The sequence below is a fragment of the Chlorocebus sabaeus genome, chromosome 6 (assembly GCF_047675955.1).
Source record: "Chlorocebus sabaeus isolate Y175 chromosome 6, mChlSab1.0.hap1, whole genome shotgun sequence".
Lineage (NCBI taxonomy): Eukaryota > Metazoa > Chordata > Mammalia > Primates > Cercopithecidae > Chlorocebus > Chlorocebus sabaeus.
In genome coordinates, this window is record NC_132909.1 from 60835437 (window position 1) to 60862896 (window position 27460).

Below are 27460 nucleotides of genomic sequence, written 5' to 3' on the forward strand. Positions count from 1 at the left end.
CCGAACCAGCTTCACCTTCGCCTGGGCCGGGCCCCGAGACCCCGCCCCCCGTTTCAGGACCGTTGGCACCGGGCTAACGGTTCCACCACGTCAGCCACTCTGGACGCCCGCGGCCTGCCCCAGGCAGCCTGGCCCCTCCCTGCCTGTCCTGCGCCGGTGAGCAGCTGGTGCTCCCACTGCTGTGCGTCCCTGGGAGCCCGCGCACCCTCTCTGGGCTCCACCCGGGCTGAGAGCTGGGGTCGTGGCAGCGAGGGTAGAGAGGTCGCCCCTAGAGGTTAGCGCGGTCGGGGCTCGGGGGCGGGGGCGGACAGCCCTGGACTCTGGAGCCCTGTCCAGGGCGGTCCTGTGCCTCTGTGACTGCGGGAAGACGGGGTGGGGGGCTTCCGAGTAATGGGGCGTCCCAGTTAGTGAGGGGGCAGGAAGCCAGCGCTGTGTCCGTGTCTGTTTCTGCCCCCAGATACACTTTGAGTGGATTCTGGCCATCTGAGCATTCTCTCCAACTCTCCGACCCCCAGTCTGCCCCCACGGGGGTCTCCCCACCACTCCCCCGTCCCACAGCCTAAACCCCTCTTCGCCCTGAACCTCCCTTTTCCTCATGTGGTGAATGGGCACTGGCCCCGCTCAGACTCCCAGGAGCACCAGAGCTGGTCCTGAGCCAAGTCCTGTCCCACCAGGACCTGGGGACACAGGTGACTCAGACCTGACTCAGGAAGGCTCAGGTCCTGCTGGCATCCGCGGAGGTGGTGAGAAGGTGATCAGAGCTGGGATGGGGGACTCCCCAAGCAGAGGGGCACCCCAGAGGAGGCACAGGGCCCAGCGTGGTGGGGCTGGGAAGTATGAACGGAGACCAGAAGGGTGAGGACGGGTGCACCGGGCCGCCGGAACCCAGGAGCAGGGGCTTGGTGAGGAGGGCACTGCTAGAGAGTGGGCAGGTCGGGGGCCAATTGCTAGCGTCTGGGGTGGTTTGCCTATTCCTCATAGGGGGCCAAACCAGGGCCCCCAGTGCAGAGCTAGAGCCAGACCCACATTCCTAAACCTGCTAGTAGAGAAGATTCCAGGATCTTCCGACCATGTGCTGTCTGCCTCCATCGCCCCCATCAGAGTTATGCGCCCAGCCGGGAGGGTGAGGAGGGGGGATGGCCATGCCTGACCCTCATGCTGTGTTTTGAGATATAACATATAGCCCGGGGGTCCCATCCAGTCAGTCAACAGACAACTGAGCCTCTAAGCTGGTGCCGCGTGGGGAGAGGGGCAGGAGGCCGTCAGCGAAACCAGGAGGAGGTGAGAGTGGTCCTTCCAGGAAAGGCGAGGTGTGGGGAGCAGTGGCTGGAGTCTGGCATGGCAGGTGGTAGAGTCCTTCTAGGCTGAACTGGCGGGAGGCAACAGGGGTGGCTGCCGGGGGACACTGGCAGATGGGTTGTTGCAGGTTTGGGGATCATCTTGGGGTCCCCTGGGTCTCAGGGTGTCCAAGGCAAGACATACAGCCAATGGCTGGACATTCAGAGCCTGGGGGGAGGCTGCAGATGAGTGTGGGAGGTAGCATTTGAGAGGGTCGACCCCTAGGCCGTGAGCTCCTTGAATACGAGTGGTGCCCAGCAAGGGCTGGGGCCGCTGCTGTGACCCAGGGCCCCTCTCTCCCACAGCCCCACCAGCATGGACAGCCTAGCCCAGAGAGAAGATCTCCAAGATGATGAGGACAAGAACTCAGGTGCTGATCCTGAGCAGAGGGGGTGGTGCAGGTGGGAGGGATTACGAAGCGCAGGGCTGGCAAGGCGCAGCGGTTCTCACCTGTAATCCCAGCACTTTGGGAGGTGGAGGTGGGTGGATCACTTGAGGTCAGGGGTTTGAGACCAGCCTGGGCAACAGGGAGAAACCCCGTTCCTACTAAAAGTATGAAAATTAGCCGGGCGTGGTGGCGTATGCCTGTAATTCCAGCTACTCGGGAGGCTGAGACAGGAGAATCACTTGAACCCAGGAGGTGGAGATTGCAGTGAGCCGAGATTGTGCTACTGCACTCCAGCCTGGGTGACAGAGCGAAACACCACTGCACTCCAGCCTGGGTGACAGAGCAAAACGCCACTGCACTCCAGCCTGGGTGACAGAGCGAGACGCCACTGCACTCCAGCCTGGGTGACAGAGCGAGACGCCACTGCACTCCAGCCTGGGTGACAGAGCGAGACTCCATCTCAAAAAAAAAAAAAAAGTGCAGGGCTGAGGCTGAGATGGGCTGGGGCCCCCCAAACCTGCACGACAGGCCTTGCCTAGGATTCTCATTTGGTTTCTAGTACTCCCCAACCCTAGTACTGACTGGGTTTGGGGTATTTGACTCAGGATTTGGGGGCTGCATGCCCAGAAAGATCCGGGCTGTCTGCTGGATGTATGGCCTTGGACACCCGAGAGCCCATCACCAAGCCTCAGTTTGCCTCCCTCTGTAAAATGTATAGGCCTGAACGGGTCTCCCAGGGCCTGTTCTCTGCGTCTCAGGACTGGCCCATGGCCGGGGGTGGGGGTGGGGTGGCCACTCTCACAATCCACTTGTGCCCACGCCACCTATGGGCAGGGGTCTGGTAGGTCCCCAGGTGGTGCCTGCTGCCCGACTGTCTTTAGGGGCTCCGACATCTCGGGCCTCCCTGGCACCTGGGTCCCTCGGGGCCCATTAGCCCTCCTCTGGGCGGTGGTTAGGGCTGTTTTTCCTGGCCCTCGAGCTCCAGCGACGCCCGGCTCTGCCCTCGTTACAGCATTCACCTGGGAGGTCCAGGCCAACAACCGCGCCTACAACACGCAGTTCAAGGAGAAGGTGTTCCTGTGCTGGCGGAAGAAGAAATACAAGGTGGGCAGCCCCTCCCGTGCCTCCCCGGCCCCCAGAGGAGCTGCCGTGGCACCCCTGGGGAATCTATTTTTTGCACCTCTTCAGTCCTGCCTCTGCTTGTATTTGCTTGATATTTTTCTTTTCTTTTTTTTTTTTCTGTTTTGTTTTGAGATGGAGTCTCGCTCTGTCGCCCAGGCTGGAGTGCAGTGGTACGATCTTGGCTCACTGCAACCTCCGCCTCCAGGGCTCAAGCAATTCTCCTGCTCCGCCTCCCGAGTAGCTGGAATTACAGGCGTGCGCCACCACACCCAGCTAATTTTTGTATTTTTAGTAGAGACGGGGTTTCACCATATTGGTCAGGCTGGTCTGGAACTCCTGACCTCAGGTGATCCACCTGCCTCGGCCTCCCAAAGTGCTGGGATTACAAGTGTGAGCCACTGCACCCAGCCTCTTTTTTCTTTTTTCTCTTTTGTTTTGAGACAGAGTCTCGCTCTGTTGCCCAGTCTGAGTGCAGTGTCGAGATCTTGGCTCACTGCAACCTCTGCCTCTCGGGTTCAAGCGATTCTCCTGCCTGAGACTCCTGAGTAGCTGGGATTACAGGCACCCACCACCATGTCCCTCTAATTTTTTGCATCTTTAGTAGAGATGGGGTTTCATCATGTTGGTCAGGCTGGTCTGGAACTCCTGACCTCAAGTGATCCACCTGCCTTGACCTCCCAAAATGCTGGGATTACAGGGGTGAGCCACCACATCCGGCCGGTATTTTTATTTTCATCTCGAGGACTGAAGCGCCCGTCCTAACCAAATCACTGGTTTGGCGCAAGAGTTCTGGGTGTCTCATTTGCCCTGTCCCAGTGCACATGATGGTGTTAATACCCAACCTGAAAGTACAACGTGTCCATCGGGCCCTGAAATCCTCCTGGGTGTCCTGCTTTGGGAAATGCTGGTCACAGCTCAACGAGTCTTTGCACTCAGTAGAAGCTCAATTAATGCTGGCTCCAGGCTTTTGCATTACTGAGCAGGTGCTCAGTAAATGCTGCCCGGGGCCTTGTATTCAGCAGGTGCTCAGTAAATGCTTCCCTGAGGCCTTGCATTCAGGAGGTGCTCAGTAAATGCTGCCTGGGGCCTTGCATTCAGCAGGTGCTCAGTAAATGCTGCCCGGGGCCTTGTATTCAGCAGGTGCTCAGTAAATGCTGCCCTGAGGCCTCGCATTCAGGAGGTGCTCAGTAAATGCTGCCTGGGGCCTTGCATTCAGGAGGTGCTCAGTAAATGCTGCCCGGGACCTTGCTTCAGGAGATGCTCAGTAAATGCCACCCGGGGCCTTGCATTCAGGAGGTGCTCAGTAAATGCTGCCCTGAGGCCTTGCATTCAGGAAGCGTTCAGTAAATGCTGCCTGGGGCCTTGTATTCAGCAGGTGCTCAGTAAATGCCACCTGGAGCCTTGCATTCAGGAGGTGCTCAGTAAATGCCGCCCGGGGTCTTGTATTCAGGAGGTGCTCAGTAAATGCCGCCTGGGGTCTTGTATTCAGCAGATGCTCAGTAAATGCCGCCCGGGGCCTTGCATTCAGGAGGTGCTCAGCAAATGCTGCCCGAGGCCTTGCATTCAGGAGGTGTTCAGTAAATGCTGCCCTGGGGCCTTGCATTCAGGAGGTGCTCAGTAAAACGTGGCTTCAAGTCTTTGCATTCAATAACCCTGGCTCCAAGTTTTGCATTCAGCAGGTGCTCAGTAAATGCTGGCTTGAGGTCTTGCATTTATTAATAATGCTGGCTTGAAACTTTGCATTCAGCAGGTGCTCAGTAGGTGCTTAATGAATGGTGTCCCATAGCCCAGAGGATTCTGGGCAAGGCCAAGTGGGGCAGGTCTGGCCTTGGACACCCCCATCCCCTGGCCTGGAAGGCACCCCCCTGCCACGTGGCCTGCGGCTCTTGTTCCAGACCAACGTCATCCGCACAGCCAAGTACAACTTCTTCTCGTTCCTGCCGCTGAACCTGTACGAGCAGCTCCACCGGGTGTCCAACCTGTACTTCCTCCTCATCATCATCCTGCAGGTGAGGCACGTCGCCTCCTGCAGGAGGTCCCCCCTAGCCACCTGGCAGCATTGATGTATTTGTCTATGTGATGGGTGGGTTCATGTCTCGCTCCCCACAGACTGGGACCCTCATCGCTGAGTCCCTACTACCCTGCCCAGGGCCTGGCACACAAGAGGTGCTCAATACACGTTGAATGACGAAGGTGGATGGACGGACCCTCCAGGTCTGATGACGGCACCCTCTCCACGCCCCACTGGTTCCTGCTGGGCAGGGCTGGGTGTCGGGAGGCGTGGCCGTTCCCCAGCCTAGACAGTCGGCCACGCAGCTCCCTAGCCCCCGCCCTCCTAGCTGACCTCAGAGGCGAGGGGGAAGGAGGAGCCCAGAGCATGTTCTCTGAGACCTGCAGCGTCACATCCTGGGACCTGGGTGGTCCAGGCCAGCGTGGGGCCAGCATCCGGCCAGGGGCGCTGTTTTCAGAGCACCCACCCTCACCCAACGTCTCATTTCGGTTCTGGATAGAGAGGTTCTCCTTTTATCCATCGAGTCATTCAGCATTAATGCAGTACCTACTGTGTGCAGGCCACTGGCCGGGCACCAGGGTGGGGGATGGTGGAGCTCACACCTGCAGGGTGACCTGGGGAAGCAGGAACACGGGAGGGAGGGGGAGCAGTGAGGGCCAAGCTTGGGGCTGGGGAAGACTCCCTGGAGGAGGCAACGTGGGAGCTGGGCTTGGATGGGAGAAGAGGAGTTTGCTGGGGAGAGGAGGCGTGTGGGAGAAGTTCCAGGCAGGTGGAGGGATGCCGGCGGTTTGTCCCAAAGGCTGGGGGGTGCAGGTGATGGCTGGAGCCCGGCCAAGGTGGCCAGCAGATGGTGTCACATGGTGCGGGGCTGGGTTGGCTTGGTGGAAGGGCAGGGGACGGGGGAGGGGGCTGGTGTGACCCTTCCTGTGGCCCCCTCCACGTCAGAGCATTCCCGACATGTCCACACTGCCCTGGTTCTCGCTTGGCGCCCCCATGATCTGCCTCCTCTTCATCCGTGCCACCCGGGACCTGGTGGACGACATCGTGAGTGCTGTTGGACACAGCTGCCTGGGGGAGGGGGCGGGGACGCGGGGGGGAGCCCTGGGTGAGAGTGAGAGCAGGAGAGGGCTGGGCTTCCTGGAGCATTAGGGGAACATGGGCCTGGGAGCCTCAGCTGTTGGGGCTACGTTGTCCTTATCCACTAGCACCCACACTGGGGAGGTGCCGCTGGTGGCATTGGCTCCGCTAGCTGCGTGGTTTTGGGGCCATTGAGCTTTGGTGGGGTGGTGGTCTGGCAGGCACACTAGGTGGTGGGCAGCACACCTATCTTCTCCCCGCTGACAGCAGTGGGTCCAGTGGCCCCCGTGCCCGGGATCCCTGGGCAGACACAACGTGGCATGGGGCCAGCGGACAGGGACCCCGTGTTGTGGGTGGGCACTGCTGGGATGCAGCACGGCAGCGGCTTGGGCAGGGGCAGGAGAGGATGGACGGTCTTTCTGATCCTTTCCCTCCTGGCCCAGGGGAGACACAAGAGTGACAGAACCATCAACAACAGACCCTGCCAGATTCTAATGGGGAAGAGGTGAGGCTGGGGCTGCAGCCAGGATCCCCGGGGACACAGGGGCTCCAGCCCAGCAGGGTCATTGGCCTCGGCAGGGCAGGGTGCCTGGCCAAGTGTCCATCACCTTCCATGCTCCCCGGTCTACCAGCTGGTTGAGTCCGACGGGAACTGGCCTGCATTCATTAGGCGTTTGACTGGGGTGAGGACAGAGGCCAAGGCCCCGATGGCGAACCCCTGCAGAGCTTAGGGCTGCGGCGATGGGGAGGACAAGGAAAGTCTGAAGAGGACGTGGGTGCAGGACCCTGGAGGTCACTGGGTGGGAGTGTGGACCCGCGGGGAGTGGGGTGGGAGGCCGGGGAAGGCTTCCAGAGGGGGCAAAAGCCTGGAGGTGGGGACTGCAGCCGCAGGCCCCACGACATCCCGTTCCTCTGCTCTCCCCGTGTGGGGAGGGTCGGCAGAGGGAGGGGCCTCCCTCACAACCCCCTCTCCCCGCAGCTTCAAGCGGAAGAAATGGCAGAATCTGTGCGTGGGGGATGTGGTCTGTCTCCACAAGGACAACATTGTCCCGGTGAGCTGGGGTTGACCCTGAGGTCCCAGAGCCACGCCCCCGTACTGAGAGCGCCCCTCCCAGGGTGGGGAGGGCTGCCACACCCCCGGCTTGTCTTGCATCCCCTCTTGCAACGCTGCTGCCCACTCCACCCCAGGCTGACATGCTCTTGCTGGCCAGCACGGAGCCCAGCAGCCTGTGCTACGTGGAGACGGTGGACATTGACGGGTGAGGAACTGTGGCATCGCTGGGGACCCTGGGGGGTGGGGCACATGGCCCGGAGGAGCCCCCTTCCCTGATCACCAAGGAGGCGGCCAGCCAAGGTCACCCAGAGATTCTGGTCACTCACCCCATGAGTGTCTGGGGGGTGGGTGCTGCCAGGCACTGAGGGGAGGAAGACGCCCATTCTCCCCATTGTTTCATTGCTGGAGGCCCCCTTGTGTGCAGCCCTAGGCCCTGGCCTCAGCACTTTGGCAAACATACTGTGTGGCCTTGGGCAAGGCCTTCTCCCTCTCTAGACCTCAGCCATCTGACTGGCAGCTGGCAAACTAGTAGGTGCTCAGTGAAAATGTCTGAGTGACTCCAGAAGGGGTCCAGGGGCTCCTCGAAGCAACTGTCTCCCCATTTTCACCTCTCTTTTCACCTCCCTCCTCTCCTCGTCACCAGGGAGACCAACTTGAAGTTCAGACAGGCCCTGATGGTCACCCACAAAGAACTGACCTCTGTAAAGAAGATGGCGTCCTTTCAAGGTGAGCGACATTGAGCAGGGAGTCACGTCCCCCAAATCTGTAAAAGTTAAATGTTAGGGTATTTTGTTGTTGTTATTACTGTTTTACAAAAAAATGTGCTGGCCAGGCCCAGTGGCTCACGCCTGGAATCCCAGCACTTTGGGAGGCTGAGGCAGGAGAATCACTTGAGCCCAGGAATTCAAGACCAGCCTGGGCAACATTGCGAGACCCCATCTCCACAAAAAATAAAACAATTAGCTGGGCATGGTGGCATGTGCCGGTGGTCCCAGCTACTTGGGAGGCTGAGGTGGGAGGCTCGCTTGAGCCCAGGGAGGCTGAGGCTGCAGTGAACTGTGATCACATCACTGCACTCAGCCTGGGCAACAGAGTGAGGCCCGTGTGTCAAAACCACAAATAAAATGCTACATTCTATTAAGTGTAAAATTTAACCACAACGCAGTCATGTTTGGTTGTTTCATTGAAAAGGCACCTGTGTGCGTGGGCTGGCGATTCCTGTGGCGGGAATGGCCTCTAAGAACGGAGTGCTGACCCCGCCCCACTGCTTGGCTGCTTCTTTTTCTTTTCTTTTCTTTTTGAGATGGAGTTTCGCTCCTGTTGCCCAGGCTGGAGTGCGGTGGCATAATCTCAGCTCACCGCAACCTCCGCCTCCCAGGTTCAAGCGTTTCTCCTGCCTCAGCCTCCCGAGTAGCTGGGATTACAGGCACCTGCCACCACGCCTGGCTAATTTTTGTATTTTTAGTACAGATGGGGTTTCATCATATTGGTCAGGCTGGTCTCAAACTCCTGACCTCAGGTGATCCACCTGCCTTGGCCTCTGAAAGTGCTGGGATTATAGGCGTGTGCCACCGCGTCCGGCCAGCTCCCTTATTTAACACCGTCAGGGCACAGAATCATAGACGGGCAGTGACTCTTCCTCTGGCACTCCTCCTGGGGTGAGCAAGGATGCTTTGGTGCGCCCTGGCCTCCTCCCTCTGCCCCAGCATTCTCACTGGGCACGGACCCATTTTTCAGAGGAAGAGACTGAGGTTCAGAGAGGTGGCCTGAGGTGTGGGCTTGCCCTGTAGTTCCTCTGCCCTCTGGCCATCCCACCATGGATGTCTCCAGTTCCTACATTCAGGACGGAGTCAGGCTCCCCATCCGTAAGACGTGATGGGGAGGCAGATGAGGACCCTTCAGGAACCCTGTGGCCCCTCTCCCTTCTGGGGTCCCAACCCATGCCTCATTGTCATTTTAACCCTCACCGAATGCTGCCTGGGCCAGTCCGTGTGGTCCGAACCTGTTTCCTCCGGCGGAAGTGAGGACATTGCAGGGTGTTGGGGAATGGGGGGTGGTGGTGGTGGACGGGCTCCAGCACCCAGGAGGAGGCTCATCAATCAGGTGTCCCTTCTCCTCTTCCCTCTTGACACATTTATTGAGCACCTACTGTGTGCAGGTGCTGGGCCGTGCCCTGGGGTGAGAGTGTGGCTGAGACGAGGCTGGCGCCCGTTCTCAGGGAGCTCACAGACAGTAACAATAGCTTTGCACGAATAAACGTCGCAGAACCACGAGGGCGGGAGCTAGGAGCTAGGAGCTAGGAGGGGCTGATCTGGCTGGAGGATCAGAGAAGTGTGAGTCCCCGTGGAAGGAACAACCTGCCCAAAGTCCCTGAGGCCAGGCAGGGACAGGAAGGCTTTGGAGCCTTCCTGAGGCAGCCCTGTGCTGGGGCACCAGAGGGCAAGTTTGGGGCACTGAGGGGCTTGTGAGGGTGGCCAGAATGTTCTCACCTGCACCCGGCGCAGGGAACCTGGGGAGGAGGGCCTGAGCCCACTGACCACTGACCACCTGGCTGCCCACAGGCACGGTGACGTGTGAGGCGCCCAACAGCCGGTTGCACCACTTCGTGGGGTGCCTGGAATGGAATGACAAGAAATACTCCCTGGACATTGGCAACCTCCTCCTCCGAGGCTGCAGGATTCGCAACACAGACACCTGCTATGGAATGGTCATTTATGCTGGTACGTCTTCTCCAGGGTCCTGGAGTGGGAGCTGTCCCGATGGGGACGTGGTGGATGGATGTGGGGATGGGTGGGTGGATGGGTGCATGGATGGATAGACAAATAGATGGGTAGATGGGTGGGTGGGTGGATAGATGTGGGGATGGGTGGATAGATGGATAGACAAATAGGTGAGTAGATGGGGGCGTGGTGGATGGATGTGGGGATGGCTGAGTGATGGGTGGGTAGATGGGTGGGTGGACGAGTCGGTGGGTGGGTGGGTGGGTGGGTGGATGGATAGATGGATACGTGTTTGCAAACCTTGCAGGTTTTGACACAAAAATTATGAAGAACTGTGGCAAGATCCATTTGAAGAGAACCAAGCTAGACCTCCTGATGAACAAGCTGGTGGTTGTGGTGAGCTGCCAACAAGTGCCCCTGCCCCAGGAACACAGAGGAGGGTCGGTCAGGGATGTCATCTTCTAGGCCTCAGTTTCCTTCTTCTGCAAAATGTGTAGCCTGATCCTATGGGCAGGTCTTTGGGCCAGAAAATCTTTCATTAAAGTAATTTTTTAAAAAAAGTTTTTATAAAATAGTAATGATTATTTATTTAAATTATTATTTCTTTTAGAGATGGAGTCTTGCTTCATCACCCAGGCTGGAGTGCAGTGGCACAATCTTGGTTCACTGCAACCTCTGCCTCCCGGGTTCAAGCAATTCTCCTGCCTCAGCCTCTCGAATAGCTGGGACTATAGGTGCCTGCTGCCACTCCTGGCTAATTTTTTTGTATTTTAGTGGAAACGGAGTTTCACCATGTTGCCCAGGCTGGTCTTGAACTCCTGTGCTCAAGCAATCTGCCCTTCTCAGCCTCCCAAAGTGCTAGGATTACAGGCATGAGCCACCATCCCCGGCCAAAATAAATATTTTTTTTAGGCTGGGAGAGATGGCTTATGCCTGTAATCCGAGCACGTTCTGGGACCGAGGTGGGCGGATCACCTGAGGTTGGGAGTTTGAGACCAGCCTGAACAACGTGGTGAAACCCCGTCTCTACAGAAAATTGAAAATTAGCTGGGTGTGGTGGCAGGCACCTGTAATCCCAGCTACTTGGGAGGCTGAGGCAGGAGAATCACTTGAACCCCGGAGGTGGAGGTTGCAGTGAGCTGAGATTATGCCACTGTACTCCAGCCTGGGCAACAGAGCAAGACTCTGTCTCAATAAATAAATAAATAAATAAATAAATAAATAAATAAATAAACAAATAAAAATAAATGTTTTTCGGCTGGGGCCGGTGGCTCACGCCTGTAATCCCAGCACTTTGGGAGGCCGAGGTGAGTGGATCACGTGGTCAGGAGATCTAGACCATCCTGGCTAACACGGTGAAACACTGTCTCTGCTAAAAATACAAAAAATTAGCCGGGCGTGGCGGTGGGCGCCTGTAGTCCCAGCTACTCAGGAGGCTGAGGCAGAGAATGGCATGAACCCGGGAGGCAGAGCTTGTGTGAGCTGAGATCGCGCCACTGCACTCCAGCCTGGATGACACAGCGAGACTCCGTCTCAAAAAATTAAAAAAATAAAAAAATAAATAAACAAATGTTTTTCGATCTCACTGTATTGCCCAGGATGGAGTGCGGTGGCGCCATAATAGCTCACTGCAGCCTCCTAGGCTCAAGCGATCCTCTGGCCTCAGCCTCCTGGGCAGCTGAGACTACAGGTGTGCATCACCATGCCTGACTAATTTATTTCTTAAGTTTTTCATCGAGATGAGGTCTCACTTTGTCACCCAGGCTGGTCTTGAACTCCTGACCTCAAGCCACCCGCCTGCCTCAGCCTCCTGAAGTGCTGAGATTACAGGTGTGAGCCACCATGCCCAGCCTCAGCCTTATGTTTGTGTTCACCCCATCCCGATGGCAGAGTGGGGGACCCCTGCCCCCGTCACCCACCCCGTCGCGTCTGCTTTCCAGATCTTCATCTCCGTGGTGCTCATCTGCCTGGTGTTGGCCTTCAGCTTCGGTTTCTCCGTCAAAGAATTCAAAGGCCAGCACCACTACCTCTCAGGGCTGCACAAGAGCAGTGTGGCCACAGAGGCCTTCTTCATCTTCTGGGGCTTCCTCATCCTGCTCAGCGTCACCATCCCGATGTCCATGTTCATCCTGTGAGTCCCTGCCAGCCGCGCGCCCGGTGCAGACACAGAATGGGGAGGCATGGGGGATGGCGCACAGCAGGCGGGGCTGACCGTGACCCCGAGTGCCTCTGCAGGTCTGAGTTCATCTACCTGGGGAACAGCGTCTTCATCAACTGGGACGTGCAGATGTACTACCAGCCGCAGGACGTGCCCGCCAAGGCCCGCAGCACCAGCCTCAACGACCACCTGGGCCAGGTGGAATACATCTTCTCGGACAAGACGGGCACGCTCACGCAGAACATCTTGACCTTCAACAAGTGCTGCATCAACGGCCGCATCTACGGTGCGGCCCCGACACCTGAGCTCCCGGCTGGGTCCTCGATCTCCAAGGGGCTCGGGGTGCCCGAGAACCAGAGCCACGTCTGGCCCCATGCCCAGCACCCCCGCCCAAATCAGAACCAGGGAACCATAGCAAGATGGCCTGGTTTTTTTTTTTTAGAGGGGGCCAGCAAACTTTTTTTTTTTTTTCTCTTTGAGACGGAGTTCTGCTCTTGTTGCCCAGGCTGGAGTGCAGTGGTGCGATCTCGGCTCACTGCAACCTCCGCCTCCTGGGTTGATTCTTCTGCCTCGGCCTCCCAAGTAGCTGGGATTACAGTTGCATGCCACCCCGCCTGGCTAATTTTTGTATATTTTTTCAGATGGGGTTTCACCATGTTGCCCAGGCTGGTCTCGAACTCCTGACTTCAGGTGATCTGCCTGCTTCAGCCTCCAAAATATTGGCATTACAGGCATGAGCCATCACACCTAGCCAAACTTTTAAACGGTATTTTTTTTTTTTTTTTTTTTTTTTTGAGATGGGGCTTTGCTCTGTGGCTCAGGCTGGAGTGCAGTGGTACAATCATAGCTTACTGCAGCCTGGAATTCCTGGGCTCAGGTGATCTTCCCACTTCAGCTTCCCAAGTAGCCAAGACTACAGGAGCATGCCACCATATTCAGCTTAGTTTTGTATTTTTTGTCAAGACAGGGTATCCCTGTGTTGCCTGGGCTGGTCTTGAATTCCTGGGCTTAAGCGATCCGCTCGCCTCCACTTCCCAAAGCGCTGGAATTACAGATGTGAGGATGTGAGCCACCATGCCCGGCCACTATTCTTCTTTTGACTTTCACAAGCCTTTATTTGTGAATGCTGAAATTCGAATTTCTTGGGTATTTCCCAGATTGCAAAACAGTTTTTTATTTTTTATTTTTTTTATTTTTTGAGACGGAGTCTCTGCCCAGGCTGGAGTGCAGTGGTGTGATCTTCGCTCACTGCAAGCTCCGCCTCCTGGGTTCACGCCATTCTGCCTCAGCCTCCCAGCCTCAGCGCCCGCCACCACGCCCAGCTAATTTTTTTGTATTTTCAGTAGAGACGGGGTTTCACTGTGTTAGCCAGGATGGTCTCGATCTCCTGACCTCGTGATCCGCCCGCCTCGGCCTCCCGAAGTGCTGGGATTATAGGCGTGAGCCACCGCGCTCGGCCACAAAATAATATTCTTCTTGCCATTTTTGTTCCTGACCATTTAAAAATCCAAAAGCAATTCTTAGCTCACAGGCCATACAAAAACTGACGATGTGGTGGGGTGTAGTTTGACAGCCCCAGGTCTAATTTATAACCAGGGCACATGGTTTGAACTGGGTCATAATTTAGTGTAGTGAGAAGTCCCCAAGAAATGGTTCAAGTTCAGCTATAGAAAAAGGGGCCCGAGGTTGAGGCGGGCAGATCACCTGAGGTCAGGAGTTTGAGAGCAGCCTGGCCAACATGGCGAAACCCTGTCTCTACTGAAAATACAAAGAATTAGCCAGGCGTGGTGGTGTGCACCCGTAGTCCCAGCTACTCAGGAGGCTGAGGCAGGAGAACTGCTTGAACCCAAAGGTGGAGGTTGTGGTGAACCAAGGTCAAGCCACTGCACTCCAGCCTGGGTGATAGAGAGAGACCCCATCTCAAAAAAAAAAAAAAAAAAAAAAAAAGACACCACAAAGGGGTGGTGTGCACCTGTTGCTCCAGCAACCTGGAAGTCTGAAGAGGGAAGATGGCTTGAGCTCGGGAAGTTGAGGCTGCAGTGAGCTATGATCGCACCACTGCACTCCAGCCTGGGCCACAGAGTAGGACCCCATCTCTAAGAACAATAAAGAATAAAAAGTGACTGGGCGCGGTGGCTACACCTGTAATCCCAGCACTTTAGGAGGCCTAGGAGGGCGGATCACGAGGTCAGGAGTTTGAGACCAGCCTGGCCAACATGGTGAAACCCGTCTCTACTAAAAATACAAAAATGAGCCAGGCGTGGTGACAGGCACCTGTCATCCCAGCTACTCGGGAGGCTGAGACAGGAGAATCGCTTGAACCCAGGAGGCTGAGGTTGCAGTGAGCTGAGCTTGTGCCACTGCACTCCAGGCTAGGCGACAGAACAGGACTGTGTCTCAAAAATAAAAAAATAAAAATAAATAAATAAATAAAAAAGAACAAAAACTCACCCAGGAGTAGGAAACAAAATACGTCCCACGGATAGGGCCGCGTCCCGCTCCAGGCCGTCCTTTAGGGATCCCTGGGAGACAGGATGGGCGTGCTCCCCTCTTCCCGCTTTCTGCAGATGGTGGAAACCGAGGTCAGCTTTCGCCCCAAGATTGCTCGGGGCGTCAGTTCCAGGACCGCAGGCCTGGCTCGTGTGGCTGCATCCGGTGGCCCCCAGAAGCCTGAGACGAGGGGGCAGGGGCTGTGGGATCCCGAATGGGGGGCCTGTGGGAACTGGGGCCTGAAGCCATGTCTTTCCCCAGGGCCGGATTCGGAGGCCAGGACCCGACCCAAGGTGAGCCTGCCCGCCCTGCAGCGCGGGACGGTGAGGGGCATGGGGCACAGGGAGTGGCCCGCCCACAGCCCGCCGCGCCCCGCCCCCAGGAGAACCCCTACCTCTGGAACAAGTTCGCCGACGGGAAGCTGCTTTTCCGCAACGCGGCCCTGCTGAACCTCGTGCGGAGCAACAGGGACGCGGCGGTGCGCGAGTTCTGGCGCCTGCTGGCCATCTGCCATACGGTGATGGTGCGGGAGAGCCGCCGTGAGTGCCCCGGGCGCGCCCACCCGCCTCCGCATCTCTGAGGGGCACGGCAGTGTCCCCAGCCCCACGGCTCACCCAGCCCATCTTCCAGGGCCCCCTTCACCTGGCTTAGGGGGCGCTGAGGCCGGTGACCCCAGCCCCACCTCGAGGGTGTCCGGGCCTGGAGCCCAGAGGTGTTGCCCAGTACCGTGGCGGGAGGGCGGATGTGTCATCCTCAGGGCTCAATAAAGGATGCCCAGACCTGCGGCTGGAGCCCCAGGATGTGTTGTTGAGCAGGAAGGTCGTCTAGACTCAAGTGCTCCCCTCCGTGCATTGGGCTGAGAGGTTGTCCAGGCGGGGATCCCCCGCCACACTCAATAACGGTGTAGCCCGGGCGGTGCCCATCTCCTCCCTGCACCGTGGAGATGGAGATGGGCTCCACCACGTGACCCCAAAACGGCCCCCTCCCCACCAGACCAGCTGTTGTACCAGGCGGCCTCCCCCGACGAGGGGGCGCTGGTCACCGCGGCCCGGAACTTCGGCTACGTGTTCCTGTCCCGCACCCAGGACACCATCACCATCGTGGAGCTGGGGGAGGAGCGGGTCTACCAGGTCCTGGCCATAATGGACTTCAACAGCATGCGCAAGCGGATGTCGGTGCTGGGTAAGCCCCGCCGCCCAAGCCCTGGCCCCCCCACCAGGCGGGTGGGCAACCGGGGAGCCTCTGTGGGCAGCAGGACCTGTTCCCCCACAGTCCGAAAGCCAGAGGGCACCATCTGCCTGTACACCAAGGGCGCCGACACGGTCATCTTCCAACGCTTGCACAGGAGAGGGGCAACGGAATTTGCCACAGAGGCGGCCTTGGCTGTGAGTCCCTGCAGGGAGGAAGGCTGGTGTGTGTGTGTGTGTGTGTGTGTGTGTATGTGTGTGTGTGTGTGTAGGGACAGGAGGAGGAGGCAGGGGAGGAGACTGTACAGAGAAATGAATGGCTGTGGGTACCTGGGATGGCTGTGTACAGTTGGGTAGGTTGTGCACTGTACAAAACACCCTCCCCTGGCAACACACAACACACACATACACAGGTTGGAAGGCAGCTGAACTCCAAAGTGTCCCCCCACAGAGACAGTGTCTTTTTCTTTTCTTTTCTTTTCTTTTCTTTTCTTTTCTTTTCTTTTCTTTTTTTTTGAGACAGAGTCTTGCTCTGTCGCCCAGGCTGGAGTGCAGTGGTGTGATCTCAGCTCACTGCAACCTCTGCCTCCTGGGTTCAAGCAATTCTCCTGCCTCAGCCTCTCAAGTAGCTGGGACTACAGGCGCCTGCCACCTCGCCTGGCTAATCTTTGTAGTTTTAGTAGAGACAGGGTTTCACCATGTTGGCCAACCTGGTCTGGAACTCCTGGCCTCCACTAATCCGCCTGCCTCAGCATCCCAAAGTGCTGGGATGACAGGTGTGAGCCACCACGCCTGGACTCAGACCAGTTTTCTGAGCTCCTTCAAGGCTGCTGTTGGCAGGGGAGGCAATAGGCTTTTGGTTGGGGGGCACAGGCTCGGGAGCCCAGCGGGGGGGTGAGGAGGGCTGAGCCTCAGATGTCGGCTTCAGGATGGTGACAGCTTCCACCTGCCCGGCCCCCAGGCCTTTGCCCAGGAGACCCTGCGGACACTGTGCCTGGCCTACAGGGAGGTGGCTGAGGACATTTACGAGGACTGGCGGCAGCGCCACCAGGAGGCCAGCCTCCAGCTACAGAACCGGGCGCAGGCCCTGCAACAGGTGTACAACGAGTTGGAGCAGAACCTCAAGGTGGGTGGGCAGCAGGGCTTCCAAGGGGGCCCTGGACTCTCCTGCCCCTGCCAGGGAGCTGGGCGGCTGCTCAGCATCTTCCCCGTCCTGCCCTCCTCCCCCACCAGCTGCTGGGAGTCACAGCCATCGAGGACAGACTTCAGGACGGCATTCCTGAAACCATCAAATGTCTCAAGAAGAGCAACATCAAAATATGGGTGCTCACTGGGGACAAGCAGGGTGAGTCCTGGGCGGCTCCAGGTGGCTGAGCCCCCGCAGCATGGATCTTCAAATTTCCCCGAAGTTTGAAGGCTCACGCCTGTCATCCCAGCACTTTGGGAGGCTGAGGCGGGTAGATCACTTGAGGTCAGAAGTTTGAGACCAGCAGAGCCAACATGGTCAAACCCTGTCTCTACTCAAAATACAAAAATGGGCCTGGCCGGGTGTGGTGGCGCGCGTCGGTCACCTCAGCTACCCAGGAGGCTGAGGCAAGAGAATCACTTGAACCTGGGAGGCGGAGGTTGCAGTGAACCAAGGTCGTGCCACTGCACTCCAGCCTGGGAGACAGAGTGAGACTGTCTCAAAACAAAACAAAAAACAAAACAAACAAACAAAAAAGGCTGCAACTCTCAGAGGGGCGCGGTGGCGCATGCCTGTGGTCTCAGTTTCTCCAGAGGCTGAGACAGGAGGCTCGCTTGTGCCCAGGAGGTTGAGGCTGCAGTGAGCCATGATCGCGCCACTGCCCTCCAGCCTGGGTGACAGAGTGAGCCCTTGTCAAAAAAAAAAAAAAAAAAAAAAAAAAAAAGATTTTCAGGGTGCCCTCTTTTGGCCAGGAGCCAGCCCAGGGAAAAATATTCAATTATTTCCCTTCTGATTTAAGAAGATATTAAGATCGGGCGCGGTGGCTCACGCCTGTAATCCCAGCACTTTGGGAGGCTGAGAGGGGCGGATCACGAGGTCAGGAGATCGAGACCATCCTGGCTAACACAGTGAAACCCTGTCTCTACTAAAAATACAAAAAAAAAAATTAGCCGGGCGTAGTGGCCGGCGCCTGTAGTCCCAGCTACTCAGGAGGCTGAGGCAGGAGAATGGTGTGAACCCGGGAGGCAGAGCTTGCAGCGAGCCGAGATCGCGCCACTGCACTCCAGCCTGGGTGACAGAGTGAGACTCTGTCTCAAAAAAAAAAAAAAAAAAAAAAGATATTAAGACATTTTGGGGCCGGGCGCGGTGGCTCAAGCCTGTAATCCCAGCACTTTGGGAGGCCGAGACAGGCGGATCACGAGGTCAGGAGATCGAAACCATCCTGGCTAACACAGTGAAACCCCGTCTCTACTAAAAAATACAAAAAACTAGCCGGGCGAGGTGGCGGGCGCCTGTAGTCCCAGCTACTCGGGAGGCTGAGGCAGGAGAATGGCGTAAACCCGGGAGGCGGAGCTTGCAGTGAGCTGAGATCCGGCCACTACACTCCAGCCTGGGCGACAGAGTGAGACTCCGTCTCAAAAAAAAAAAAAAAAAAAAAAAAAAGACATTTTGTGGGTTCCTGAAGGCACCGTGGATCCTAGGCACATGTGCCTGATGATTCTGGCCTCAGACACGTCTCTGGGCAGCCCAGTTCCAGCCAGAACTGCAGTCAAAATCTCAGGGCTGGCTCTCATTGGCGAGCCTGGGTTACGAGCCCTTCTCTGAACCAATCACCATGGCCAGAGGGTGGGGCATGCGGCTGCCACTGGTCGGGCCAGGGTCCACCGGGTACAGTGGGCGTGGCCCCCAGGCCGCCGGTGCAGGGCGGGTCACAGAGGCACTGAGCAGGTCTGGTTCTGGTTCGCAGAGACCGCTGTTAACGTCGGCTTCGCCTGCGAGCTGCTATCAGAGAATATGCTCATTCTGGAGGAGAAGGAGATTACGTAAGAAGTGTGGGGTTGGGGGGGTGAGCAAGGGGAGTGGGGAGATGAGAACAAGGGGCACCTGGCCCAGGTGCTTGTCTCATTGGACGGGGAGCCTGAGGCACAATGGGAAGCGGGAGATTGAGGGGAGAGAAGGGTAGGAGGAAGGAGTGGGGGAGTGGGCAGTGGGGGGAGCCTCAAGGGAAGGGGAAGGGGCAGGGGAGGGAGAGGGGGAGAGGCAGAGGAGGGGGAGGAGCAGAGGAGAGAGAGGGGAGGGGAGAGAGAGGGAATGTGAGGGAGAGGGGTAGGGGCAGAGGTGGGGAAGTGGGCAGTGGAGGTTGGGGGAGGGGCAGGGGAAAGGGGCGGGGAGGGGCAGTGGATGGAGCAGGAGGGGAGAGGGAGGGGAGGGGGAGGCACAGGGGAAATGGGCAGGGGAGGGGAGGGGAGGGGGAGGGGCAGGGGTGGGGGAGGAGAGGAGCACTGAAGGGAGAGGGGAGGGTAGGAGGGAAGGGGAGGGGAACCGGGAAGAGGAGAGGGGGAGGGGGAGGGGCAGCGGTGAGGGGGTGGGCAGTGGAGGGGTTGGGAGGGGCAGTGGAGCTCCCAGGGAAGTGGGGAGAAGCCCGCCCCCTCCCCTGCCCCGCTGACCCCTGCGCCTGCCCCGACAGCCGCATCCTGGAGACCTACTGGGAAAGCAGTAACGACTTTCTAACCAAGAAGTCCCTGTCGCAGGTCAAGTTGGCCTTGGTCATTAACGGAGACTTCCTGGTCAGTGTCGCTCAGGGTGGACGGCGGGGTCCCGGCGCCAGGGAGGGGCCTGGAGGGGTGGCGGGCTCGGGGTGGGGGCCTCAAAGGACCCCGGGGTGGGGGCTGCTGGCAAGGCCGAGGGCCGGGCAGGCTCCAGGCTGGACTGGAGGCCGCGGCGCCTGGCACAGTCCCCTCCCCGCCTGCCAGGACAAGCTGCTGGTGTCCCTGCGGAAGGAGCCGCGCGCCCTGGTGCAGAACGTGAACATGGACGGGGCGTGGCAGGAGCCCGGCCAGTCCAGGAGGGATTTCCTCTACGCCAGGCGCCTGTCCCTGCTGTGCCGGAGGTTCGGGCTCCCGCTGGCCGCGCCGCCGGCCGAGGATTCGGCCGAGGATTCCGGAGCTCGCCGTAGGTCCGAGGTGCTGCAGGAGCGCGCCTTCGTGGACCTGGCGTCCAACTGCCAGGCGGTCATCTGCTGCCGCGTGACGCCCAAGCAGAAGGCCCTGATCGTGGCCCTGGTCAAGAAGTACCACCAGGTGGTGACCCTGGCCATCGGGGATGGCGCCAACGACGTCAACATGATCAAGAGTGGGTGGCAGCGGCAGGGCTGGGGGTGCCCGGGGCGAGTGGGGGCGGCTGACGGAGGTGGCGGTGGGACTGGGGGGACCTGAGGCAGGTAGGGGGGCTGATGAGGGACGGAACGATGGGGGGGGGTCTGGGGGCGTGCGAGGGGCTGACCCGCTGCCTGTGCCCCGCAGCCGCGGACGTGGGCGTGGGGCTGGCCGGCCAGGAGGGCATGCAGGCTGCTCAGAACAGCGACTTCGTGCTGGGCCAGTTCTGCTTCCTGCAGCGCCTCCTGCTGGTGCACGGCCGCTGGTCCTACGTGCGGATCTGCAAGTTCCTGCGCTACTTCTTCTATAAGACCATGGCCAGCATGATGGTGCAGGTCTGGTTCGCCTGCTACAATGGCTTCACTGCCCAGGTGCATCCCCCGGCCTGGCTGCCCCATGACCAGGGCCTCTGGGGATGCCGTGCCCCTCCCAAACCTGCTAGGAGCAGCACTGGGCACACTGAGAACTCCGGAATCCTCGGTGGGCAGGTCTTGCCTGAGGCCACATGGCAAGGCTGCATTAGTGGAGGCCTAGAGTCCAGGTGAAGGGAAGTGATGGTCCCTGGCTAGCTCTGTGCCCAGCAACTTCCAGGATATTTGTTTTGTTTTGTTTGAGACAGAGTCTCACTCTGTCACCCAGGCTGGAGTGCAATGGCACGATCTCGGCTCACTGCAGCCTCCGCCTCCCGGGTTCAGGTGATTCTCCTGCCTCCACCTCCCGAGTAGCTGGGATTACAGGCATTGTACCATCAGGCCTGGCTAATTTTTGTATTTTTAGTAGAGACGGGGTTTCACCATGTTGGCCAGGCTGGTCTCGAACTCCTGACATCAGGTGACCTGCCCACTCCGGCCTCCCAAAGTATTGGGATTACAGGCGTGAGCCACCGTGCCGGGCACACTCAGAGCTTTCAAGCAAGGGCAGGCACTACACATGGACCTCCCCTTCTGGGGACAGTTGAAGGAACAAGATGTTGAACCCCAGAGAAGATCTGATGTGGGAGCTGGCACTCCACTCAAGACTTTGAGCGGTATCATGACAAGGACTAGAAGAGGCCCAGGGCAGTGCTGTTCCCTGCGTGTAGGGAAGCTGTTGGGAGTTAGGTGCCTTTGAGAAGGAATGAGCTCCCAGTACTAACACCTGGGCATTTGAGAGAGAGTTTTACGGAAACCCCTTAGTAAGCATATATTGGTTTCTGTTTTATTTTTATTATTATTATTATTTTTTGAGACAGAGTCTCGCTCTGTTGCCCAGGCTGGAGTGCGGTGGCACAATCTCGGCTCACTGCAACCTCCGCCTCCCGGGTTCAAGCGATCCTCCTGCCTCAGCCCCACTAGTGGCTGAGATTACAGGCGCCTGCCACCACAACCAGCTAATTTTTGTATTTTTAGTAGAGACAGGGTTTTGCCATGTTGGCCAGTCTGGTCTTGAACTCCTGTGATCTGCCTGCCTCAGCCTCCCAAAGTGTTGGGATTACAGGCATGAGCAATGACACCCAGCCTTTTTTTTTTCTTTTTTAGGCAGAGTTTCACGCTTGTTGCCCAGGCTGGAGTGCAATAGTATGATCTCGGCTCAGTACAACCTCCATCTCCTGGGTTCAAGCGATTCTCCTGTCTCAGCCGCCCGAGTAGCTGGGATTACAGGAGCCTACCACCACACCCAGCTAATTTTTATATCTTTAGTAGAGATGGGGTTTCACCATGTTGGCCAGGCTGGTCTCAAACTCCTGGCCTCAAGTGATCTGCCCGCCTCAGCCTTCCAAAGTGCTGAGATCACAGGCATGAGCCATTGTGCCTGGCCTGTATCTTTTTTGAGGCCATCCAATTAAAACAAAAACCCAGAGGTGCCGTTATGAGGGAATTTGATCATGCTTTCCTCCCTCCCTTTATCTTCCCACGTTTATCAGTCCACACTTCACCCCACCCCAGTCCCAGCCCCAACCTTGAGTGTAACTCGACTTTCTACCTCACCCAGAACCCTCCCTGGGTGCCCGCTTGGCAGGCTCCTTGGGTGTCTGGAGGCTGACTTGTTCTTCTTGCCCTTCTCCCCCGGCTCAGCCCCTGTATGAAGGATGGTTCCTGGCTCTTTTCAACCTCCTGTACAGTACCCTGCCAGTTCTCTACATTGGGCTCTTTGAGCAGGTGAGCAGGGCAAGGCTGGGTCCTCCTTTCAGATCTCTGCTCAGCCTCTCCTCCTCTCCTCTGCTCCTTGGGGGGAAGGGGGCTGGGAGACCTTCAGGCCATGGGGTAGGGCTCAGGGGGTGCAGTCCAGTACCTCTCCCTACCCACTGCCATTGACCTCCTCCCACCAGAGCCTACACTCATCCTGGGGCCGTCCAGCTCCTCCTGTGTGTGGGAGCCCCCACCCTGTGCTGGAGCCCCGGGGCCTCTGTTTGCTCATCCATGCAATGGGGAGAGGGGATCAGAGCAGATGACTCTGCTAGGTTTATTATCCCCCAGCTCCAAGAGGCCCCAGCTACGCGATCTGGAGTTGGGAGGGTGGGTCACATGGAATGTTCCAGATGATGGAAGTGTCCCACACCTATGCAATCCAGCACAGAAGCCAGTGGCCACATGTAAGCAGTGAGGAACGCTTGTGCTGCGGCCGATGTGACCCAGGGACCGGATTTTACATCTCATTTCATGTTTGCTAGAACCGTTTTTTTTTTTTTTTTCCTCGAGACAGGATCTCGCTCTGTTGCCCAGGCTGGAGTGCAGTGGCACAGTCTCAGCTCACTGCAACCTCTACCTCCCGGGTTCAAGCAATTCTCCTGCCTCAGCCTCCCAAGTAGCTGGGATTACAGGCGTGCACCACCACGTCCGGCTAATTTTTTTATTTTTAGTAGAGACAGGATTTCACCATGTTGGTCAGGCTGGTCTTGAACTCCTGACCTCAGGTGATCCCTCCACCTTGACCTCCCCAAGTGCTGGGATTACAGGCGTGAGCCACTGTGCCCGGCCTTGCTGGCATCTTTAACCGTGGTGGAATACAAATCATGTAAACTACCCTCCTCAGCCAGACTCATGCATACAGCTCAGCAGCACCCAGTGCATTCGTGTGGCCGCGTGACCAACCTCCAGGGCTCTTTCCATTGCATTTTATTTTATTCTGTAGATGAGGTCCCATTCTCTCACCCAGGCTGGAGTGCAGTGGTGCAATCACAGCTCACTGCAGCCTCCACTCCTGGGCTCAAATGATCCTCCTGCCTCAGCCTCCCAAGTAGATGGGATTACAGGTGCCCACCACCACACCCGGCCACTTTAAAAGGTTCTTTTTAGAAATGGGAGGTCTCACTATGTTGTCCAGGCTGGTCTCAAACTCCTGGCCTTAAGCGATCCTCCCACCTTGACCTCCTAACGTGCTGAGATTACAGGCGTGTGCCACCGTGCCTGGCCTTCCTTGGTTTTAATTCACTTAAACTCAAAGAGCCGCACACAGAGAGTGGCCACCCTACTGGTCTGCCCGAGGAGGTCCTGATCTCTGTTGGGGGTCCCCCATCCCCCGCAATCCCAAGAGCTTCCCCTTGCCCCCAGGATGTGAGCGCGGAGCAGAGCCTGGAGCAGCCGGAGCTGTACTTGGCGGGGCAGAAGGACGAGCTCTTCAACTACTGGGTCTTCGTCCAAGCAGTCGCCCATGGCGTGGCCACCTCTCTGGTCAACTTCTTCATGACGCTGTGGATCAGCTGCGACACGGCGGGACCTGCCAGCTTCAGCGACCACCAGTCCTTTGCGGTCGTGGTGGCCTTGTCCGGCCTGCTGTCCATCACCATGGAGGTGGGCAAGGTCCTCACCTCCCCGGGCCCTTGGACACGGCCTATGGAGGCCTCCTCCTCCGGGGACCACTGCTTTGGGGGCCTTGCTGGGCGCCCTCCCTGGACCCTGGGGGCGGGTGTCCTGGTGCAATCTCCACCGGGCCCCGGATTTACCCCATGCTGCCTGTCCAGGTCATTCTTATCATCAGGTACTGGACTGTCCTGTGCGTGGTGACCATCGTTCTCAGCCTGGGTTTCTACGCCATCATGACCACCATCACCCAGAGCTTGTGGCTCTTCAGAGTATCCCCCAAGACCTTCCCGTTTCTGTGTGAGCCCCCGTGGGGAAGTGTGATGGGCGGTCGTGGTGCCGGGGGTCCCTGATGGAAGAGGTGGCAGGTTGCTCGTGACAGTCGTCAGGCAAAGTGTCCCGGGGAACGGGCTCCTTTATGAACCAGGCACAAAGGCACCAGGGCGCTCCGCGGCCTGGGGGCGTCTTCGGGGCTGGGGGCGGGGGAGGCGGCACAGGCTCCCAGCAGGCTCTGCTGTGACCCCGCCCTGCCCCCAGACGCTGACCTCAGTGTGCTGTCCTCCCCCTCCATCCTGCTGGTGGTCCTGCTGAGCGTGTCCATAAACACCTTCCCTGTCCTGGCCCTCCGGGTCATCTTCCCAGCCCTCAAGAAGCTGCTCGCCAAGGTGAGGTGGGCCTGGGCCTGGGGTCCTCACCCGGTACATTCCAGGACCCTGGTGGGGGAGCCACGCGGGGTGTGGGGACTGCAAGGTGTCCCAGCCCCTCTTGGCCCCCCAAGACACTGGGCTGGGGGGAAGGGTGGGTGCAGAGCCCCGACACATGCCCAGTGCCCCCGGGACCCGATTTGCCAAGAAGGGAGACCTCACTTCCCAGACAAAGCAGCAGAGAGCACCCAAAGGCCACCCTGGGTTCCAATGCTGATGCTATTGGACTCTTAAGGTTTTATTTATTTATTTATTTTTATTTTTTGAGACAGGGTCTTGTGCTGTCACCCAGACTGGAGTGCCGTGGCACAATCTCGGCTCGCTGCAACCTCCATCTCCTGGGTTCAAGCAATTCTCCTTCCTCAACCTCCCAAGCAGCTGGGATTACAGGCGCACACCACCACGTCCAGCTAATTTTTGTATTTTTAGTAGAGACGGTGTTTCATTATGTTGGCCAGGCTAGTCTCAAACTCCTGACCTCAAGTGATTCGCCCACCTCAGCCTCCCAAACTGCTGGGATTATAGGAGTGAGCCACCGCGCCCGGCCTTAATGTTTCTATTTAATTAATTGATTTATTTAGAGATAGGGTCTCACTCTGTTGCCTAGGTGGGAGTGCAGTGGTGTGATCACGGCTCACTGAAGCCTCAACCTCCCAGGCTCAAATGATCCTCCCACCTCAGCCTCCCAAGTAGCTGAGACCACGGGCATGCACCACCATGCCCAGCTAATTTTTTAGCCTTTTTCTAGAGATGGAGTATCATTATGGTGCCCAGGCTGGTTCGAACTCCTGGGCTCACGCAATCCTCCTGCCTTGGCCTCAACATGTTGGGATTTCAGGCATGAGCCACACCGTGCCCAGCCAACACCATCAGATTCTACCCTGAAAGATCTAGGGCTTGGGGATTGAGATGACGGAAACAACCTTGAAGTGGTTTAGGCAAAAGGAGGAACTTGGAAACGAGTCCGTTGACAGATGGTCAACACAGCGTGCTCCATCCATGCAATGAAACACACCTGAGCCATGAGAAGGAGTGAGGCTCTGACAAAGGCCACAGCATGGATGCACCTTGAGGACATGTGCTCAAGGCCGGGCACAGAGGCTCACACCTGTAATCCCAGTACTTTGAGAGGCCGAAGCAGGTGGCTCGCTTGAGCCCGTGAGGTTGAGGCTGCAGTGAGCTATGATTTTGCCACTGCATTCCTATCTGAGCAACAGAGCAAGACCCCACCTCAAAGAAAAAAAAAAAAAAAGGGAGGGAGACTTACTAGCCCACGTAACCAAAACATATATGGAAAAGCAGGTTGCAGCTGAGATGGGCCCCAGAATTGACTGGAATGGTGTACCTGCCCTGCCACCTCTGTTCTCCCTGCCCAGCTCCTGCCACCTTTACTGCACAGGCTGGACACATGGCTGTTCCAGGCTCACCTCTCCTGGATTTGACACTAAAGGGCAGCCAAGGCACCTGGTGGCTGGTCTAGAGTTAAGTCTCAGGGAAGGACTCTGATTGGCTGAGCCAGGGTTAAGTCCCAGGCAATAACTCTGATTGGCTGATCCAAGGTTAGTTTCCAGGGCAAGGCCAATTAATGGGTCTTGAAAAGCAAAGGACTGGAGTCCTCCTTAGAACTCGACACTGGGAGTTGAGGAGTCTAATTGGCTCAACTGGGTAGGGAAGAACCTAGCCAATCCATAGTGGCCAAGGGCTTTGAATCCTGCCTCTCCTCCTCGGGGGACAGGTCACCGGAGAGCCGTCAGCCAAGCATAGAAGTCTGATTCCCCTGCTCTCCCCTTTGCTTTTCAGGAGGAGAAGGTGGAGGAGGGCCCGAGCGAGGAGATTTTTGTCGTGGAGCCCTTGCCTCATTTGTACCGCGAGTCTCGCGCCCGGCGTTCCAGCTATGCCTTCTCCCACCGTGAGGGCTACGCAGACCTCATCACTCAGGGCACAATTCTGCGGAGGGGACCAGGGGTCAGCAGTGACATAGCATCTGAATCCATAGTCCCATCTGAGGAAGAGGCATTTTCAAGCCCAGAGGAGTCACACTGGCATCTCAGGAAGATGCCCTTCCTGGGGAAGAAGCAGCGCCAGTCACAGGGGCAGGTGTCCTCCCTGGAAGTACAGCACTTCCCTACAACTAGCTCATCATTTTCTGTGGATAGACAATCCACTCTTTATTCAGAAAACCAACTTGCCCTCCCCAGATATGTGCTTACCAGCACCAACAGATTGTCTGGGTCTTTCCAGGAGCAATTGCCAAGGGTACAGGAGAGGCCACTGTCACCCAAACAGAGGCCATCTTCTCCTGAGAAGTTGCTGTGGACCAAGGAGAGGTCATATTCTCATCAGGAGAAACCACCGTTGCACAGAGAAAGCCAGCTGTCATCTTCTGAGAGCCAGCCACAACCTCTGGGGAGCCAGTCATTGCTTTCAGGCCAGCTGACATTGGAGAGCCAGCCAGACTCCTCAGAGGAGAAGTCAGCATTTTTGAAGCCCTCCACACCGTTATGGAAGAGCTGGCAAAAGGAGCCCCTCAACCCCAAGGAGGGGACGGTGCCACTTCCAGACAAGACCCACGAATCTCAGGTGGAGACTCTGCCACCAAGTCTGGCGGAATCGTCCACGTCCACGAGCGAGCAGCCTATGGAGGTGGAGCCCTGGCCTGTGGAGAAGCAGTCATCATCATCCATGGAGTGGCTGCTGGTGCCCGGGGAGGAGCAGCCATCCTTGCCCCCAGAGGAGCAGTCATTGCCCTCTGCGGAGGGGACCAGGGGTCAGCAATGACATAGCATCTGAATCCCTAGACCCATCTGATGAAGAGGCATCTTCCAGCCCAAAGGAGTCACACTGGCATGTCAGGAAGATGCCCTTCCTGGGGAGGAAGAAGCGCCAGCCAGTTCTGCTGCAAGTCAACCAGCGTGCAGGGGGCCTCCCTCTAACGACAGGGCTCCACATGCTTTTCTTTTTCTAATAAACCAGGGTCCATCTGACCCCAGCGTTAATTGAGGCTCACTCTTTCCCTACAGTTTTTTTGTGATGGAGTATTCCTTTCTGGTTTTTAAAATCAAAGCACTGACCTCTAGTGCTCTAGCCGGGT

At 57.6% G+C, this 27460-nt stretch overlaps 1 protein-coding gene across 1 annotated transcript; it reads left to right on the forward strand.

Moving 5' to 3' along the window:
- Window positions 1-395: 395 nt before the first annotated feature.
- On the forward strand, window positions 396-27440 carry ATP8B3 (ATPase phospholipid transporting 8B3). Its single transcript, XM_073017153.1, has 28 exons — window positions 396-855; window positions 1644-1708; window positions 2739-2830; window positions 4744-4857; window positions 5805-5903; window positions 6380-6441; window positions 6916-6988; window positions 7125-7195; window positions 7634-7716; window positions 9552-9710; window positions 10018-10106; window positions 11651-11841; window positions 11946-12154; window positions 14620-14651; window positions 14741-14914; window positions 15357-15540; window positions 15631-15743; window positions 16507-16671; window positions 16779-16890; window positions 18479-18554; window positions 19199-19298; window positions 19485-19863; window positions 20034-20257; window positions 21941-22024; window positions 23417-23656; window positions 23827-23965; window positions 24203-24330; window positions 26170-27440. The coding sequence occupies exons 1-28, from the start codon at window positions 605-607 to the stop codon at window positions 27145-27147; spliced, it is 4686 nt and encodes a 1561-aa protein (XP_072873254.1). The 5' UTR covers window positions 396-604; the 3' UTR covers window positions 27148-27440.
- Window positions 27441-27460: the final 20 nt, after the last annotated feature.